The 20,907-nt window shown below is 45.6% G+C and overlaps 1 protein-coding gene across 2 annotated transcripts in view; it reads left to right on the forward strand.

Moving 5' to 3' along the window:
- The window catches only part of PINX1 (PIN2 (TERF1) interacting telomerase inhibitor 1), a 61,819-nt gene extending 46,504 nt beyond the window's left edge, over positions 1 to 15,315 (forward strand). For both annotated transcript variants that reach the window (XM_058801918.1, XM_058801917.1), the window contains exon 7: positions 12,396 to 15,315. In XM_058801918.1, coding sequence (XP_058657901.1) covers positions 12,396 to 12,998 — 603 coding nt within the window. In that variant the 3' untranslated portion in view covers positions 12,999 to 15,315. The remainder of the gene's footprint in view (positions 1 to 12,395) is intronic.
- Positions 15,316 to 20,907: the final 5,592 nt, after the last annotated feature.

Genomic DNA, 20,907 nt, shown 5'->3' on the forward strand with positions numbered 1-20,907 from the left:
ACCTGGAGAAGAGAAGGATCCAGGGAGAACTCAGAGCCCCTTCCAGAGCCTAAATGGCTCCAGGGGAGCTGGAGAGGGACTTGAGACAAGGCATGGAGAGACAGGACACAGGGAATGGCTTCCCACTGCCATAGGGCAAGGATGGATGGGATATTGGGAAGGAATCCTTCCCTGTGAGGGTGGTGAGGCCCTGGCACAGGTTGCCTGGAGAAACTGTGGCTGCCTCTGGATCCCTGGAAGTGTTCACAGCCAGGTTGGATGGGGCTTGGAGCAACCTGGGATAGTGGAAGGTGTCCCTGCCCTGTCACGGGATGGGATTGGATGAGCTTTAGGTTCCCACCCAGCCCAAACCATTCTGTGATTCCATGAAAAGCAGAACAGAAACACAAAGGTTGGCCATGGAAAGCAGCCCAAAGGCAAAGAAGTCCAAGGGTGGATTTGAAGGTGGAAAATGAGGCTACTTACTGTCAGGAGAAGAATTCAGTGTAAACCCAAGAGCAGGTTAGACAGATATGGATGTGAAACAATAATAAATCAAATATTTTTACCTTTAATGCCTGGGAGATCAGGACTCTATTTCCCATGAGCAAAAAAGCTGAGATAAGATCCTGATTGTGAGGCTACAAAGTGGCTCAACATTATAGGATCAGAGAATCACAGAAGGGCTTGGGTTGAAAAGATCCCTAAAGATCGCCGAGTTCCAGCCATTCCATGGCTTTTTATCAGTTTTGAAGGACAAGACCTCTCCTCTTGGACATTTAAGACTTCCTTTACCACTAAAGCAGACCTGGGAAATTTCTATCCTGTATGTGCTGATCTGAGCTGTTCTCTCCTCAAATGACCTAAGGTTAAAGCAGGTGAGTTGTTTTGCAGGTTGGCAGAGCCAAAGTTGTGCCAGGGATGGCAGATTTCACCAAGTGACCATGAGGATCCTTTGTCCCAGGTCACAGCAGACGTGCTCTGTCTTGCTCAGGCTGCAGGGCTGGGTGAGACATTCTGGCACTCTCAGGCTCCAGGGATTATCCATTAGTTTGTGCCAGCTGCTCCATTACAGGTTTTCCAGCTGCTTTGTGGCTCAAATGTGCTGTTCACTTTCCTGTTCTCAGTGGGGATCACCTCTCAGTTTGGTGTTTCTGGACAGGATCAGTGGTGGGTGGATCTAAAATCAGAATTTCAGAGTGTGGTCATCATTGTTGACCTACTCAAGGCTGTAAAATGTAGAGATTTAACCACATACTTCCCCCCTCTCCTTTCCTCAACATTATTCCTTCTCTGTACATTCCAAATGCCATCTTTCTCCATCCCAATAACCATTCCAAACTGATCATTTATCCTTTTCTTCCCCTTCTTCATCTTCCTTTATGCTTCCTTGGCTCCCCAGCAGCATTCTGCTTCAGCCTTATTAGAAACCTTTGTCTAATTGCTTTGGGACCTTATTTTTCAGTATTGAAGGGATACCCAGGATTCATAACACTCCTTAGGAAGTGTGCAGGGGCCTAGAAGAGCTGTCTTACAGTAGGAAGCCTCAGGAGTTGGAAATATTTTATTTGCTGCTGAAATAAGAGCGAGTTTTTAGGCTTTCCCTGATAATTGTTACCATTCCCTACAGGCTGTTGTGGGATGTGTGGATGGAAACCCAAGAATAGGTTCTGTCCTTGTCTCCTCCAGCAGTTTTTTTTTCATCCTGAATGATGTCATGATGTTGGTGTTGCATCTTGCTCATGGTTACAGTCATCCTGTCTTTCCTTCCTTCGGTGCTCCCGTTGCCAGAGTTAATTTAGAACCAAACTGTGTAAATACTCACAACTGGTCGTGTTAATGAGCAGGGAAAAGCAGCAAAACCTGGAAATCCAAATAAAGTCAGAACATTTTATATCTCCTTTAAAACACAGAGTTCACCTTTGCTTTTGTGCTGCCTTGGAGGAGAATTTGTGCCTCCAGGAACTTGGAAGCTGCAAGCGAGCACGGAACAATGCAAGTCTCTGCAGAAATGGGGCTGTGATAACTTGGCTTTTTTGGCCTACATTTCTCAGTGGTTATTATTTGTTAATTATGTTGTAGAGTGCTCACAAGTGGGCTAATTGCTTCCCCAGAGAGCTTGCAAGGAAATGATGGACAGAACAAGGGCAGGATGTTACACATCTCAGATAGCGAAGAGGGTAAGGTAGGACACGGGCAAGATGGGTAGGGAAACACTTGGAGCAGCATTTTGAAGCTGAGAGGAGAAGAGTTGTGTTGGTTTTTGGAGGGGAGGATGAGTCCCAGTTGGAACTGATCTGAGGAGCTGATTGTCAGAAGAGTTGTTTAAGGAAGCATCGAAACTAAAGGCAGAAATGAAGAAGAAATGCAAGAATTTATCAAAGAAAAGAAAAAGGCTGCAGAGAGGTTGTACCTGTCTGGGTTGTAGTGAATCCTTGAAAACAAGGATAAGATCTTTATGAGCAGTAGCCACACTGCATGAGTGATCTTCCTTAAAAAATAAATCCCATTCCTCAGACCAACTCTTTTCTTCAGACCATTATAGATGGGAAAGAAGGAAAAAAACCTGCATATACAGCCCTGCTGTTGTATTTCAAATTTAAGTCTCATTCTTGCTGGTTTTGTTTCTGCATCTTTCTTTTATCCTTCACAGGAGGGTATTTATGGTATTTAAGGTATTTCTGGTCTGTCCTGCCCCAAATTGGGAAGTTCTGATTCATTTCCCTGTGCTCTGAGTCCCCCTTTGCACCTGCTTAGAGGAAAGGAACCAAGCCTGAGGAAGGCACACTAAAAAGTGACAACAAAGTGACACAAGGTATTTCTCAGGCTCCTGGGCCACTGCTGGTGATGAAAAACAGGAAATGTCTTTCTGCTTCCCCAGAGATCTGAGCTGGTTTGGATCCATGGATCAGCTCTCCCACAAATCACTCTCACATCAGAGGAACAGAAGAGGCTCAAGTGTTGATTTTCCTTTTGAGAAGCATTTTCTGAGGGGAAGGGGAAAGGAGCAAAGCTTTGGTTTAAGTTACCTGCTTCAAATGCTCCTGGAAGCACTTTATTTGTACACAGATCTGCTTTTCTAAATTTATTATTAGAAAAGAGCCAGAAGAGGAGTTTGACATAGGCAGGTGTTGTTTTCAGATTTCAAAGCACATGCAGTTTCCTCTGCCAGAAGCCAAAGCTGTGCTGCTGTGACTGTGCTTGCTCTTGGAATTGCTACCAGAACTCCTTTCTCTCCTCTGGGTGCTTCCAATGGTTTTTATTCCATTCTTGCTCTCAGCATCGCAAATCTTCAGAGCCCTCATTGATACCTTTGCTTGTATTCACAGTCTGGCTGGCCAAGCCCACTTGTTGCTTGTTTTGGGGTTCTTCTCTATCTGTAGAGCACAGGAAGAAATCCTGAACTCGAGAATCAGCAAGGGTTTGGTCTCCTGAATTCTTAATAGCAGTTGCCCATTCCACACACATTGCAAAGGGATAATAAAAAGTGCCCAGGACATGTGGAGAAGGCTTGGATTGCTTCTGGGCATGACACAGTAACCACAGAACTGGGGACAGGGATAGAGATGACTGTCCTGGACTCTTGAAGAATTTTTTAGACATTTAGAGTCTGGATTCAGGATTAACAAAACAATCTGCACTGATTTGCATCCTGGGCTGATCCCCAGTGTGGGCAGCAGGGGAAGGGAGGATTCTGCTGCTCTGCCCTGCTCAGGTGAGACCCCACCTGCAGAGCTGCCTCCAGCCCAGGGGCCAACAGCAGAAGGATGTGGAGCTGCTAGAGAGAGTCCAGAGGAGGCCACAGAGATGCTCCAAGGGCTGGAGCCCCTCTGCTCTGGAGCCAGGCTGGGAGAGCTGGGGGTGCTCACCTGGAGAGGAAAAGGATCCAGGGAGAGCTCAGAGCCCCTTCCAGGGCCTAAAGGGGGTCCAGGAGAGCTGGAGAGGGACTGGGGACAAGGGATGGAGGGACAGGACACAGGGAATGGCTGCACACTGCCAGAGGGCAGGGATGGATGGGATATTGGGAAGGAATTCTTAGCTTTGAGGGTGATGAGGGCCTGGCACAAGTTGCCCAGAGAAGCTGTGGCTGCCCCTGCATCCCTGGAAGTTTTCACAGCCAGGTTGGACAGGGCTTGGATCACCCTGGGATAGTGGAAGGTGTCCCTGCCCATGGCAGGGGGTGAAACTGGATGAGCCTTAGGTTCCCACCCAACCCAAACCATTCCATGATTTTTCTCTGCCCACTCCTTTAAAATACAGTATCTGAGACTCCTGGTGGTTTGATTCCTCACACATCTGTCACAAAAGTGCTGGGTCGGGGCTGTGTTCAGTGTCCCAGCCCCAGCTGCACATGAGTGGAATTCCAGGGTTATTTCCATCCTTGTTCATCTGGGATACCTCTGTGAAGGATCTCAGAGCACCATACAAACACTTTATGAAGCTCTCAGCCCTGCTCTGAGTTTCATGCAGTTGATCAGGCATGTTCTGTGCTTTGATAACCTGTGCCAGAGCTGGAGGGAATAACTTCTCCAGGGTTTCCCAGCAGCTGGGAAGAGAACTTGGGAAACGTGACCTTCCCAGTCCTGTGCTTGCTTTGCTGGACTGCACTTCCTCTGTTATTCAAGGTGAGAACAGAACAGTTAGAATTGATTTAGGTGCTTTTTGGGGAGATGAAGTCACTGTGTTTGGATCTCTGCTTCGTGCCAATAGAGAGATCCTAAGGGAAATCTCTCCTAGTAGTTTTGTTTATATCCAGTCTTAGGCACAGATGTAATTTGCAGGGAAATGTGAAGGAAGAGAGGCTGTGCTGGCCTCAGCAGAGGAGCTGGAGTGGAATGAGATGTCACAGGGATATCTAAGTGTCTCTCAAGATATGAAAAAGATTTTCTCTGCCATGTGCTGAGGTTTTTTAATTCATTCCTTATGTGCTTTCAGCCTTCTGCACCTCTTGGGAACTATCCCATGGTGTGTATTCCCCCTTAGCCTCAGCTCCTGGACTTTTCTCTCTGCCTTTGTTGTGCAGTAACTTCAATAAATTGTGTTCTTTTTCCTGAAAAGTGTAAGAACAGTAGGAGGAAGTGTATGTGTGTGCCCTGTGGGACACAGTGCCAGGATTCCCAAGCTGCCCTTGGAAATACAGGTGCTGTGGCCTGACCAGGATCTGCTCAGGACAGCTGGAATGAATCCCCAGGACTATCCTTGCAATCACGTCCCTGGCCAAAATTTAATCCGTTGCACTTTTGCAACCCTGTTGTTTCCTGTTCCTCTGGTGTTTGCAGGCTGGAGGCAAAACCTGGCTGAGTGTCACAGCTTGATTGTGAAGCTCCTGTTTCACTGATGGGATCAGGCTGGGCTCCAGCTCATCCTGCACCCCTGGAAATGGATTGTTTGTGTCACAAACAAATGGCATTTTGCATACCAGGACTATTCAGCAAGAGAGATAGGGGTTTTCTGGTGTGTGAATTGTAAGAATGAATGAAAATTGCTAAAATTGGCCACTTGCTGAGGTACAGGATGAGCTTTTGACAAAAATATAAAACAGAAGGACGAGACAGGCTGGGAGAATTTGGATGCGGTTTTAATAGAAACGCATCACCACAGAATTTAAAACTGAAATAAAAATGGAATCAGCAAATACAATGCAAATGAAAATCAAGCACCTGTAGATTGCTGCAGTGGGGTGAAATGGGTGTTATTAAGTGGTGATAAAACCTCCTCATTAGGATGTGTTGCCACATCCAAGGCCAGGCTGGATGGAGCTTGGAACAGTCTGGGATAGTGGAAAGTGTCCCTGCCCATGGCAGGAAGGTGGAATTGGGATGGGCTTTAAGGTCCCTTCCCACCCAAACCATTCCATGATCCTGTAATCACAACAGGGATATCCTGAAGGATGGTAAAGCCTCTGTCTTTGGAGATTTAATTCCAAAAAAAAGGTTTAACTCCACTAAAAAAAGTGGAGCTGGTCTAGCACTCACAGTAGTTCTGCTCCAGAGGTCAATGATCCTATTAATAACCTCCAGATTATTTTAGGCATAAATATACTATAATAAAATTCCTCAGCCTTTTGATTGCTAGAGAAACAATCTGCTCTTTTGTAGTTGCAAGTGTAGCAAAAATGGATCTTCATAATTCCATGGAAAACATTTTTCCTTGTCCCCTTTCCATTAATTACTTCCTTACCTCTCTTCTTGTCCTTGCTGGGTTAGAGACAGCCAATGGCTCATGTGGAGTGTAGAAGTTAATATCAACTGCAAGTTAATATCAACACAGCTGATGTTTCAATATATTCTGGCACAGAATTTATTTTAACAGTCAAACAGGAAAGTGCTTCTCTGTAGTTATTGGAACTTGTCCTTTTAACAAGTGTCATGTCATCCAGGTATTGGACATTCAGGATTCTCATTCCATTTCCCATCAGTGGATTCATTGTTCTATTGGTACTCAGGATAAATCACAGTAAAATCGAATGAATATGTGGCATGTCCTGGTGATTACACCACCATGGCCAACAGAAGTTGCAGGAGATCTGAATTTTTACCACTTTTGTCCAGGCTGAGAATCCCTGCTTCTCATCTCTTTCATTAAACCCTCATTTATTTTAACAGGCTGCCTATGGAAGTGGTGGAAACATCATTTATTTTAACAGGCTGCCTATGGAAGTGGTGGAAACATCATTCCAGGAGTAATTTAAAATATGTGTGGTTATGGCACTTGGGGACATGGGTTGGTGATGGCCTTGGCAGTGCTGGGGAATTTTTGGACTCAATGGTCTGGGATGGATTTTCCAACCTTAACAATTCCGTGATCCCCAGGAGGTCAAATTGCGTCCCTGTTCAGGTTTTTGAAGTATTACAGGACTGAAAGATGCTTCTGGAGTCCAGATCTTGCATTTTCCATTCCAAGCAAAAATTAATTCCCCCTAACACTTCCCTGGTAGCTGAGTTGTTTTCAGTGGTTGAGACTCCCAATGATTGTTAAGGCTTCACAAAGATACTGATTTCTCCTACTGGCAAAGTTTTCCTGTGGGTAATTTCCACCTGCTGCTTGTCCTTTTCCTCATGAGCACCAGGGCAATTGTCCTGTGTTCCCTCTGCATCAGCCTTTTCTGTATTGGGAGTCTGTTCTCATCACCTCTTCACAAGATGCTGTCTGCAATAAACCAATTTTAATCAGGTAAATTAAAAGCATTAGAGCCTCCTGGGTACCTGTTCTGATGCCAGAATCAACTGCAGAACTGCTGGTATGTGGCCTTATTTATGCATGTATTTATTTTAATCCTGCTTAAACTCATCAGGCTACAGGTCTTTGTTCACCCTCTCGCCTGTTTGATCCCAGTCCAAATGTTAATGCTTGTACTTAGCTCGAAGTTGTCAGCTCCTTAAAGCCAAACTCTGTCATCCTTGATGTCTGCAAAGCTCCAGAGTGACTCTTCAGGAATCATCTGCAGCCATTCCTGGGATGGAGAGATACAGGGATGCCCTCAGCTCTTGCCTCTCAAGTTTTGTGCACTGCATGAGGGTCCTACCAACCTCTCAGTGAGGATCTGAAGCAGCAGGAACAGAACAGGATTATTTTAATCTTATTGTTACAGTTTCTCAGCAAGGAAGTTGGTAAGAAAGGCGGAACAGCGGTGGCTGCAGTTTAAAGCTGAGTGATCCTGTGTTTTCCATGGAACTCAGGCTCCATGTGCTTCATCCAGCCCACTTTTTGTCATTTAAGTGAGAGCCTACTGAAATAGTTTAGCTTTATTCTGCCTTTTTGCTCATCCCTTCTGGACTTTGCCTTTTGTGTATTTTTTGTGAATCAGATTTCACAAAATCATTGTGAATTAGTACCAACAAAGCAGAGTCGTGTGAAATTACTGGGCTTGAGTAATAGTAGTTCATATGTAGCAGACAGAGATGGTATAAGAGATTATTTTATTCCCCTGTTTTATGATTTTAAGTGTGAAAAAGGAAATACTTGAATTCTGAAGAGGAGGGAAACTTCTCTGAATTAATCCAGGCTGCTTCTCTTGCTCCTGTATGTTGCCAAAGAACCCTTTGCTTTGCACATGAGTTCTGTCTCACTTTCCCTCCCAGGGTAACATGCAGGTGCAGCTCTTATTTTTGAATATTAATTATAATAATCCCAGAATGGTTTTGGTTGGAACAGACCTTAAAGCTCATCCCATTCCTATCTCTGCCATGGACACCTTCCACTAGACCAGGTTGGGTTTCAAACCCATTTGATTTCATGATGTGTGTAAATCCTTCCCACTTTTGGCTTCTTCTCTTCTTGTTTTCACTGATGTGAATTCCTTTGATAATTGTCCATATCTCCCTGTTTTTTCCTTTCACCAAATAACTGAAAGGTGCTCTGAGAGTGGAATGCCCTGGAGATGCAATCCTGATCCTGCAGGATTCAAGGGAACCAGGATTTCCCTTTGTAAGTTTAGTGTACTCCCTTAATGATTTAATCAGCAAGCAAAGAAAGGCAGAGAAAAACACGGTGGTACATGGAGTGCTTTATGTCCTTTAGATTATTTTCCATACATTTCACTAATTACATAAACAGATGATATTTACAGGGAACTTCTGCCTGTAATTGACCTTCATCTCTTCCTGTGCACTTCCCAACCTCTCCTTGAATTTTCCTATTGTTTCCTCTTACTCATTCCACATTTAACACCACGTTTCAAGCAGTCCTTTTGTTTTGCTTGGGACCATCCTACCAATTCTCTATTCCCCATTCCTTTTAACTTCATCTCAGGCAATTTTGGAACTCATGGCATGGACAAACATAATTTCCAAAGCCCAGTCTTCAGGTTTCCCTCCAGTTCCAGCCCAATTGCTCTTTTCCTTTTACTTGATCATCTGTTCTCTGGAGGAAGAATATTTCTTTCTGTCTTTTATCTGGTGAAAATTTTGTCTTTCAGAATATTTGGCAGCACAATCCACTTTCAGGGATATCTGCCTTATTTTTCTTTGAATTTTTTCTCTGTGTTGGGTCAAGCAGGGGAGGAATTACATAAACTTTGAGGGGTTAGAGAAAACCCCTGGTTAGAGTTCAACAGTGTTCCCATGGCTACTGGGACAGGTACACCACAGAAGCAGGAGTACCTTGGCATTTAACAGCCCTTCCAGGTGATTTATGGTTTTACATAAGCTTTTCCTAAACTCAGAGGTTTTCTAGGGTTGGCACCTCTTTGCTTGTCTCCATGCCCTGTTAATTCTGTGCTCAGTGGCCCGTGGTTATTAAAATTCTTATCAATAAAGGAGTTTCTGAGCAAGGTTCTTATTTTCTAAACTCGTACATACTTTTGGAACTCCTCTGCTTAACCAAAGGAACATTTGTTTTATGCCTAATGTACTTCATGAAAAGAAAGAAATGTGTAGAGTTCAAGTAATATTTGCCTTCAATTACAGTAATTAAGTTGTCAGGACTTGAAGTCACCAAGGCAATGAGAAAATCCTTTCCTGGTTGGCCAGGGAGCAATGGGTGTTCTGGACCCGAGTGTGTTTTACACATTGGGGTGGGGAGGGAAACGGTCCTGGCTGAAAACCTGGGAGTCTGTTTGTCCTTTTGCAATCCAGGGTGTCAAAGTCCTGCTGTGGGGGGAAGGAAAATAACCCTGTTTGCCTGGGCTTCAGCAGGACCAGGGAAGTGATTGTCCCTCTGTGCTGGCACTGCTGGGGCACCTCCAGTGCTGGGGACAGCTCTGGGACCCTCCCAACAAGAGAGACCTGGAGGGACTGGAGCATGTCCAGGGGAGGGAACGGAGCTGGGGAATGGGCTGGAGCACCAGGAGGGGCTGAGGGAGCTGGGAAAGGGGCTCAGCCTGGAGAAAAGGAGGCTCAGGGGGGACCTTGTGGCTCTGCACAACTCCCTGACAGGAGGGGACAGCCAGGGGGGTCAGGCTCTGCTCCCAGGGAACAGGGACAGGAGGAGAGGACAGAACCTCAAATTGCACCAGGTTGGACATCAGGAGGAATTTCTTCATGGAAAAAAGTTGTTAAACATTGGAAGGGGCTGCCCAGGGAGGTTTGGAGTCCCCATGCCTGGAGGTGTCCAATGAAGACCTGTACATGGCTCTCAGTGCTTTGGGCTGGGTGACAGGGATGGTCCCAGGATGGAGTTGATGGTGTTTGAGCTCTTTTCCAACCTAAATGATCCAATGTGATGACATGGGATTCTCTGCTTGTTGGGTTAGGTCTTACTAAAAAAAAAATTAATATAAATATAGCTCAACCCATTTATCCTTGTAATTCTGTCTTGTTAAACTTCTGCTGCAGCTCCCCTTTCAAAGGTAACCTGTGTGGATACATCCTGTTTTTCCCCATGTTCCACATCCCTTTTCAGGCTTCTTTGCCAGAAGTCAAATAGTTTCAGTTACTTCATAACCCTTCAGGAACACTACAACATATCCCTACAAGAAAAGTCCCTAATTTTGATAAGTGCCCACACAAACATCACTGGAATCTCAAGTGCTGCCTTACTTTCGTTCCACTGGAATAGCTCTCTTGAAAGCAGATGGATGAGGAAATCACCACTCATAATGCATCACTAATGACACCAATTTTTGCATTCTTGCTCATGGGAGTAAAGGTTATGGATGCATAAGGAACCAGATCTGGAAAACCTTACTCACAAACCCTAATAAACCCAGCTTCAGCCAGCAAGTTTAATGATGCCCTCAAGAGAGCCAGGTCCCTTATCTGCAGCATCACACAATAACTATAAAATGTTGAGATAAGTGGGGTTTTATCTCCCAGCTCTTTGCTGGCCTTCCCTGAGTATCAGGTTATGGCAAAGTGGCTGTGAAATCTGACTGCTCTGATTTGGGCAGGCAGGATTCAGGATGTGTGGGCAGAGTGGATGCTCTTACCCATCTGTGCATTTATGAATGGGAAATCAGGGAATTATCTCTGACTGTAATCTCTGTGGATCCCCTTTCCTTCAGGAAGGGGTTGTAGGGCAGATGTTGGTGAGGATTCTACATCAGCTTTTGAGGATCCTTCCCAGCTTTTCCCATCCACAGGAGGTACCTGGTTCCCTGTGGTTTGTACAAGGCTTTAAAAAACAATTAATGAGCTGAGGGAGCTGGAAAGGGGCTCAGCCTGGAGAAAAGGAGGCTCAGGGGGGACCTTGTGGCTCTGCACAACTCCTGACAGGAGGGGACAGCCAGAGAGATCAGGCTCTGATCCCAGGATGAGAGGGAACAGCCTCAAATTGTGCCAGGGGAGGTTCAGGTTGGACATCAGGAGGAATTTCTGCATGGAAAGGGTGGTCAGGCATTGGAAGGAGCTGCCCAAGAAGGTTTGGAGTCCCCACCCCTGGAGGTGTCCAAGGTGTGACTGGATGTGGCACTCAGTGCTCTGGGCTGGTGACAAAGTGGGGATCAGTCACAGCTTGGACTCTATAGTCTTGGAGCTCTTTTGCAACCTGAATGATTCTGTGATTCTATGAAAATTTGGGACATTTCCAAGAGTCATTTGTGACTTTTGCCAAGCAAAAGGCTATACCACAAAGGCTTTGTTTTGAGTGCTTTGGTATGTATGTGAACAAGCCTTAATTTCAGCTGCCTTTCTGGTTTGTTTCTTTTGTAAATGTCAGATAATTTAACAAATTATACATTTCCATCTTGTGGCATTTGTTGCTTTCTCAGTCAATTCTCTTCATGCCATCCATAACATCCAGCTCCAGAGCTGTACTTTGCTTTCAGTTTGGTATTTCTTAGTTTGATATTTCCTTTCTAGAAAGGAGACTCTTCACCTGCAGCTGGAGATGAGCAGCTCTTTATTTCATATCTGTAGAAACCTTGTAAGATGTAACCTGTGATGTTGTTTGTGCCATCTGATAACGTGTGATCAAATGGAGCCTGTTTAAATAACAACATCTGGGACACCCTGACAGCAGAGCAGCTCTGAAACAAACATTTCCAAAGATCAGATAAGATGGGAGAGATGCCTCAATGCTGGATTGCTCCCTGGATTACAAGTTCTTTGCTGAAGAGTTATTCCAGGCATGGGATTTCCTTTGTGCCACAGGCTAATGGGTTGCAGTGGATCATTTTTCATGCTGGTTTATGTCTTGCAGAGACATGTACTTTGTAAAGTCTGTGTAATGCACTGAGTATGGCAGTGGTAGACATGAGTTATGTAGGAGTAGGTAAACTAAGGAACTCAAAACAACTGAAAATTGGCTTGGTTTGTGTTCTCTTGCTGCCTTCCCTCCTTCCACCTCTTTTCCCTAAACCTACAGCATCTTTCACATTAAGGGCTGCCTCACTTCCACCCAAATCTGTACTTTCATAGTTAATTTTCAAAGCACCACATTGCTTTTCAGTATTTTCCTTATTAGTGTGCAAAAAACCAGCATTATGTTTAAAGCCATGACTCCTGGACTCACTCCTGCTCCTCTGTGTTCTCTTGCAGGAGGATATTGCTGATCCTGACTCCCAAGAAGAGGAGAGGAACAAGTGTCTCTCCAGCCCTGGAGATGGTTCCAACACAGTGAAGAGTGCTCTCACTGTCCAGGAATATTTTGCCAAGCGCATGGCAAAGCTGAAGGGATCCCAGCAGGAAACAGAACCAAAGGTGGATCATTCCAGCCCAGCAGCTGAAGAAGCTGTGGAGCCTTCAGAAGAGCTGGAAACCAAAGTCAAAAAGAAAAAGAAGAAGCAGAAGAGAGATGATGAGGCAGAAAGGACAGAGGACTGTGAGAAACCAGGGAAAAAGCCTAAGACAGGGAGCTTGAATGGAAAAGAACTGGATGATCCACTAGATGAATGTCACAAAAGGAAAAAAAAGAGGAAACATAAAGAGGAGAACGAAGGAGAAAACATCAGTTGTGATGAGAATACAGGCAATGGAGAAATTTCTGTGGGAATGTCTGAGGGGGAGGAACTCAGCACAGAGGAGCAGGAGGAAAGGCAGAAGAAACGCCACAAGAAGAAGCACAAAAAGCAAAAAGAGGAGACAGGGGAGTGTGGGGAAGGAGCACCCAGAAAGAAAAAGAAGCACTGCAAGAACATTTAACCCTTTCAGGCTCAGGGGTGAGTCTGTGTTGTAGGAGGCTCTGTGTAAACACAGCACCAATCCAGGCTTGGACACTGCTCCAGCTCCAGGTGGATCTAAGCACAGTCTGGATCTAAACTCAGACTGGATTTAAACTCAGACTCTATCTAAACCCACCTTTTCCAAGGGAAAACCTGGTGATGGGCCAACAGGAGCTTCAGTCCATGTTCAAAAGGGATCCACATGGAGGATCAACACATCAAGACTGTGAAAGGCAGGGAATGACTTTCTGCTGCTTCACCTGACTGTGTTTTTCTCAATCCATGAAAAAAAAATTAAAAATCACCCTAGTACTGCCTTTTTTATTAAAATTGTTTTCACTTGTGAGAGCCCAGCTCTGCTTCTGGAAGCAGGAGGGGGTTTGCAAAGCTGTTTGTGTTTTTTCCTTGATTTTTGAAAAGTGGTGTCTAATTTTTACATTTATCTCTTTTTACATATAAAATGAATGTTGTTTCTTCCCAAAGTGCTTACTCTGATTAAAAGTTTGCTCAAAAAAGTGTCAGCACGTAAGGGTGAAATAAAAAGACCTCCCTGTGCCTCCAAACCATTGTCAAACAGTTGTAACTTTGCACCAAAGCTAAAGGAAACATGTATTTACCTTATCATTTAGTAACCATACCTAAATCTTTGATTTCCAGGCAATATTCAGGATCTCTTCACTGGTACCTCTGAAATCCAGAAAGCTGCCTTGGATAAAGCAAGGCTTTTTCCTGAAACTGGGAGACCAATAGATTTTAAAAGCACTGTCAGATTGCTGTTGCCATTCACACATTGAAAACTTGCAATTTGGATTTATAACCAAACTAGAGCTTGTTTCTCATTGTAAGCCTGGAAATAAGGAATGCTGGAACTGGGCACTGCCACAAGCAGTTTTGTGGGAGATCTGAAGCATTCAGCATGAATTTTGGCATTTTAATGTCATTTAGAGCTGTCATGAGAGATGGGTGGGCTTGGAAGTGGTGGAATGGGAAGAAGGATTCCCCTTCCTGGTGTCCTGTTCTGATATTTCTTTGGCCACAGCAAACTGACAGCACAACCCTGAAGACCAGAGAGTTATCCTGGCAGAATCCAGAATCCAAATCCATGAGCTGCTCATTTCATCCAGGCCTGGCTGGGTTTCATCAGTGTAAATATAAAACATCCCATTGGCTGCTCTGCTGAAGAAAATGGGTACATTTTTATATTGTCTCAGCTCAGTGGAGTTGCTTAACACGGTCTGAGGAACATTGTCAAGATGCAGATGTTAATAGGGAAAAAATTTCCTTAAGCTGCCTTCATTGTGCAGTGGAGGAAGCTCCATCTGCAGCACCCAGACCACATGGATGGTTTGGTTGCAGCTCAACTCTGGTTTTTTAAGATCTCTTGGTTTCCAAAGCACCTTTTTTTCCCGCTGCCTTCAGGACATGCTCATTCACTGCAGCAAAATGAAATTTCATTTCTTGTATAGGAGAACAAGATGCCTTTCCCTGGATTTCACATGCCAGGGATTTTAACCCTTGTTGCATCTCCTTTTCAGGCTGTACAATTATTATTCACCATAATCTGCTTGTCCCTGGCTGCTTTAAATGAAATACCACCAAATACCATCAGTTATTGTCAAACTGGGAGGAAACTCCATGCTTGAGGTGAAAAAAATCATCTTCTCAGTGAAAGAAGACAGCAAAATAATGTTTTATGTTAAACTGAAGCATCCCTCCTGATTTCTTGCTCACCACAAGTTGGAATTTTTGTTATTAAAATCCAAAAGCCTGATTGTTTCCAATTATTATTTTTTAACTCTTAAGCCAACGAAACTTTACAGCCTCTCTGGGATTTCATTTTAAAAAGGTGCTACTCAAGGAATAAGGTTTCCTTCCCCAAATACTGCTGGGCTAGTTTGTTTGTTCCCTCTGTGAATTTTCATGTGTTTCTGTGTGCTAATTCTTGTGGGTGCTTGGCCACATTCCAGTGTCAGTTACAGGAAGAATAAAACCAGGAATAAACCTTTAAATTTGTGCTGTTGCTCCTATTAAATTCAGGATACCCAAGACTTAAATCTGGTTCAGATGGAAGTATCAGCTACCAATGGAAGATTCTCTATTTCTGCAATAAATACACAGCACTTTACCCTGGGAAATGTGGAATTTTAATGTGCCCCAAGCTCTGCATGTGGTTGTAGGAGGGGAAAATCATAATAAATAAATAATCATAAATCATAAATTGCTTGTATTTGACAGAAACAATTGATTTAACTGCTCTGCTCTGTGTTTGTGGTCAACATTACTCAGTGAAAAGCTCTTCTTACCAGATACTGTCCAGTGAAATGGATGATTGGAACAAGAGAAACATGTCTCAGAGTAATAAATTACATATATATTTTTTGTTTGTTTGCTTCTAGTGGGTTTTGAGTTCTGTTTTAACCCAACTCTGGGTTTGGCAAGAAGGCCTTTTTTAGAAAGCACAAGAAAAAGAATTACGTCAGTGCCCAGATGGTGGAATTAGCAGAATGCGAGCACAAAGGAGCGACTTGGTTTCATTTCCGCGAAAATCAGACTTTGAAACTCCGAGGCCTTTTGTTATAAATTCATCCATTGTCCTCACAGAATGAGGTGGCTCCCAGTGAAATTACCTGGACACCATGGAAAATGAGAATCCCCTGCTCTGCTGTCGCTCCACAACGGGGAATGAGGCGCTTGCAGCACAGATATTAAAATGTTTTCAGTTTTGGTAACCCCGGGTCAGCAGTGACTGGAGGAAATTTTCCTTTTTGCTTTGGGAACGTTCCAACACTGGTTCTCCTGAGCTCTTCCATTCTTTGCAGGGATAGGGCTGTTCTTGGCTTTGAGGCTCGGAATTCACTGCGGGATCCACAGCCAAGGACATGATTGGCAAGTGGAGTGTTAGAGCAGCAATAATGGAGGTTGAATTGTGCTTGTAAGCACCTGCAGGCACCAAACCACCCTGGGAAGTAGAGACCATGGAAAAATAGTCTTGGTACCACTGTTGGACCCAAATCTGCATGAACTTTGTGGGCTTTTGGAGTTTTGTCTGACTGTGGAGCTTTCCTTGGAGCCAGGGATGGGAGATGGCACTGGAGTACCTCAAGTGACAGCCCGGACATGTGGAAAAAGCAGAATTCCTTGAATTTCCTCCCAAGATGTTCCAGCTTTGATGCTTCACACAGCTGCTGTAAAGCAGAGGTAGAATTGTAAAATCATGGAATCATTAAGGTTGGAAGAGCCCTCTAAGACCATCGAGTCCAACCATTCCCTCAGCACTGCCAAGGCCACCACTGACCCATCTCCCCAAGTGCCCCGTAGTAACAACCAGGGTTTTTTAAGGCATAAATGCAAGACACCATTAAAGATTTCAGAACCACCTGTGCTTGTGTTTAAGTGAATTTGAGTGCATTGGGATGCAGCTGCTTTGTGACTTTTGTGAATTGAAGAGGCTGAAGGCTGTCCAGGGAAGGGAGCAGAGCTGGGGAAGGGGCTGGAGCACCACGAGCATCTGAGGGAGCTGGGAAAGGGCCTCAGCCTGGAGAAAAGGAGGCTCAGGGGGGACCTTGTGGCTCTGCACAACTCCCTGACAGGAGGGGACAGCCAGGGGGGTCAGGCTCTGCTCCCAGGGAACAGGGACAGGATGAGAGGGAACAGCCTCAAATTGTGCCTGGAGAGGCTCAGGTTGGACATCAGGAGGAATTTGTTTGGAAGGAGCTTCCCAGGGCAGTGTTGGAGTCCCCATGCCTGCAGGGATTTCAAAGCCCTGTGGATGTGGCACTTGGGGACATGGTCAGAGGTGGCCTTGGCAGTGCTGGGGAATGGTTGGACTCGATGATCTCTGAGGGATTTTCCATCCTAAACCATTCTGTGGCTCTGTGGAGTGTTTGGGGACAGCTCAGCATCGTGCCCATGGCTGCAGTTCTCCTTTCAGCTGCCCTGGTGCTCTCTGCCTCCAGCTCCTCAGCTCTCAGCAAGGACAATTAGCTGCATTCATCAGTGGAATTAACCAATTTTCTCCTGTTTAAATACACGAGACTGAAGGTGTTGCAGCATCCACCTTGAAAAGACACAAGTTACGTCACGAAACCTCCAAACCTGCCAACACCAAGAGAAGGAAGGAAGCTCCAAGAAGAGAGGGAAACCACACAAAGTCTGCTGGAAGCACTGCCCAGCATCACACCTGGCTGGAAAAAAAGATCTGGGAATAGTTTTGGATACAGGGTGAGGATTGTGGGCATCCAAAGCCATCCTTTCCTAATTCCCCCTCACTCCTGGGCAGGAACCCCCAGGAAGGATCTGAGCTCAGAGAACTTGGGGCAATAACCAAGACTTTTGTTTATGTACCCATTCTATCCAATAATAAACCAATTTTGTCTTGGATCAGCAAACTTTAGTGAGGTAGGACTGGGAAATGCAGCACAAATACATAATTTGTGGTGGCAGAAGTGGGAATATTGTAAAACAAATGGAAGCTTCATTTCTCAGCAAGTCAAAATCTGCTTCTGAATCACACAAATACATTTTTTTATCTTTATCCATCTTCATAAATTTAAAAGTGTAAGAGGGAAACTCCTCCTAGTTCCTTTTAACCTAAAGGCACTAAAATATATATTTTTGTAACCTTTAAACTGCATTTTAAAAGTAGTAAGGGCAGAACTATTCAGCACAATGTTGAAAAATTTAGCATTTCAAGGGGTAGGGGAGGGAGCTTTTCTGCATTTTTTTGTATAATGGGAAAGCTCTGGGATTTTTTACCTAGAAAATAAATGGTCCAGGTAGCAATCCCTGGGGAAAACCTGGTGGAATCAAGGAGGATGGGCAGTGGGCAGAGTTGGGAACTGCAGCACTGAGGGAATCTTCTGCTGGGAACCCCCAGCTCTCTCTGCAGAAACTTCCCTTGGGAGCCAAGAGTTTCATCAATAATTAAGGAACATGTGAATATTGAGCTAATTTAGGATTTGCACTTTCTCACATATTTTAATGTCCCTGAAGGTTGGTGGGGTGTGAGATGGAGGGGGGGAGTAAAACTAAACCCTCCCTTTGCAGGGATAAAATTCCAGATGTCGGATCCACCCCCCCCAAAAAAAAAAAAAAAAAAGAGGGATATTTTTAAAGAGGTGGTCGTTCCATATAGGGTTCAGCCACTCATTTTCTGCCTGGCCCATGGGAGTTGTTGCCACTGTTCCCCATCCATGAAAATGGGGGAGAACAAAGCTTTCTTCCCCCCTTTGTCTGCTCCATCTATTTTCGCTCGCGGCTTTTTCGCCGTAATTTCCCTGTTCCCAAAGCCCTGGGAGAGCTCTGCTGCTTCCTGTGCCCCAGATACAGGTGAAGCCTCGCAGCAGAGAGGGGAAGGTGAGCACACACACACAAAAACAAGAAAAAAAATGGTAATCCCGCAGTTTTTCCAGACTAATTACCCCGATCCGGTGGTAATTAAGAGGTGGCATTTTCACATGGCCCCAGCCTCCTTTATGTAACGTGGGAGCTTCTGACAGGACAGGTTTGACCAGCATTTTAGGCAGGGTGCAGAATGAAACCCTCCTTACTAATGCCATCAGAATGCCAGGTGCTGCAGGAAAGGGGGAGAAGGGAAAAAAATTGGTTATTAATAATAGTAGCAGTGTTTGCACTTAAAATTCTGTGTGGGGGCCCTGGGAAGGGAGGAAATCCAAATGAGGAATATTCTGCTGGATTTCTTTGTGCTGTAAGCACACAGGAGCCCCAGATTGGGTCTCAGGAGGGTCTGAAAAGCCACAGAGTTGACCCCTGTGATGCCTTTGAGAGGTCAAATGTTACTCCCAGGATGTGGAGGGAATAATGAGGATCGGGAACACCCAGAGAGGTGCTCTGAGAGCTTCCAGGCTTTGGCAGCAGAGGCAGGAGAGGGTGCAGGTCCTGTCCTTGCTCAGGGTTTTTCCTCTCCCAAACCTATCCACCCATCCTGCAAAACGTGGAAACAGTGCAAGCTGGAAGCAATCCTGTAAAAGGCCTCAAGTGGAATCCATCCATCTCTTTCCTTTTCCCAGAGAGGGAAATTCTGCTGCTACTACTAAAAATTCCTGGCCTCTGGGGCCTCCACAGAGGTGTTTTTATATTCATGATAGCCAGGTCCTGAGCATCCTGAGGGTTAAAAAGTTAAAGTGAGCCATGCAACATATTCACCATACCCAAAGTACCATCCTGTTCAAAATGAAACCTTTGCAACCCTGGCAGCCTCCTTTACAGAGCACTTCCACCCTTCCTAAAGGGAGCTAAACAGAATTAAGGTTTTCTTCCCAAAATATCACTGCCAACCTCTGCAGCAGCTCCAGCCTGCAAAATGCACCCGGTTGACCTGTGCAGGGCAGGGTGGGGAGTTTGACATCCTCCCTCCCTGTCCCATCCCGGCACTTCAAGGCGTGAGACAGGATTTTAGGAGAGATCTGGAGCTGCTGGGACAGAACAGGCTGTCCCCAGGAGCGTGCCCAGCTCCAAACCCCAGATAAAAGGCAGCTCCTCCATATGTGTGTGTGTGTGTGTGTGTGTGTGTGTGGAAAGGGTTTATAAATCTGTCCCGAGACCAGGAAATCTCCTGCGCCTTTTAGATTTAAGAGAAGTTGCCTTCCTGTTGTATTCCCAGATAACAGCAGCTCTGATGGAGCCCACTTGTAAATAGCTTAATAGATTTAATCAGTTCCTTTGGAAAATGTTGCTGCTTCCGCAGGGTTTTAGTTCAGTCCCGGGGAAAAGCTCGGGCAGGGCAGCCGCTGCTTCTGCTGCGAGCGAAGCTGGCGGATTCCAGCTCTCCTGACCCCAAAATCGCTGCTACCCACAAGAAACCAGAACCATCCCGCTCCTGTGCAGAGGGAAAGGGAGAGACCAGGAAGCCCAGGCGGATCCTGCCCGGCTCACATTTACATGAGCTCTCTCCATCACTCCTAATCTGACAAGAGTCAATAGGAACACCCAGGCACGTGGGAAACCTGCCCGAACGCCCCGGCCTGGGATCCGCGCCGGGGTTTTCCCCCCTGCCTTGGGGTCAGATGGGGCAGCCTCGGCCAGCCCCATCCTGCCCATCCCAAAACTCCGTCCCGCTGCTTTTATGGCAGCACAGAGAGGAAACCCACGGTTTCCCTGCAGCCCCATATCTGCGGATCAAAATCATACAGGAATCCAGGCACCAAATGCATTCCCCAGCGCAAATCCCCAAGGGCATTTTCGGTGCCATCACCTTCCTGGAGATCCTTTGTCCTAGTGAGAGGAATGCTGCTTGGATGATTTTCCCACCCAGTTGGGGTTAGTGGGGAACACCGTTGTGTGGCTTTGGGACTTCCATCCCATCCTGCCTTTTCGGGTTGGAGCAGCATTCCATAAAATGCAGCAGCAAGGAAAAGATCCTTTGTCTCCCAGTGTCCAGCGGGGACCGACTGGAGATGTTTCATCCTCTTTGAGCTCCATCCCTGCCTTGTTTTCCCCTAAAAGCTCCCTTAGGAGTCTGGCCAGGCTGGACAAGCACCCACCAGCATGTTCACTGTGTCCCAGTTTCCATCCCATACAAAGGGATCTGGAAATTTGGGGTGAAAACCCACATGGGGTGGGCAAAGCACAGCCTGGCCCGGTGGTTTAAGCAGAAGTGGGGAAAAGTTGTCTCTGCTTGTGGTATCTGTGCCTCGATTTCCCTTGGCAAACAGGGTTCCTGCAGCTTGTCAAAGCCTGGAGAGGGGACTTTTGCACCCCAATGGGATCTTCCTTTCAGTGCCATTTTCCTTTTTCCCCCCAGTTTTCAGTGCCTTTATCGCCTCTCTCTCTGTGTTACCCCCCAGCCTTTAAAGTTTGAAGCTCTCTGAGGTGCAGGAGGGCAGCGGGGCTGTTTGTGGGCGGGACATCTCCAGCTCTCTCCTCACTCC

This window comes from Ammospiza caudacuta, chromosome 3 (assembly GCF_027887145.1).
Source record: "Ammospiza caudacuta isolate bAmmCau1 chromosome 3, bAmmCau1.pri, whole genome shotgun sequence".
NCBI lineage: Eukaryota > Metazoa > Chordata > Aves > Passeriformes > Passerellidae > Ammospiza > Ammospiza caudacuta.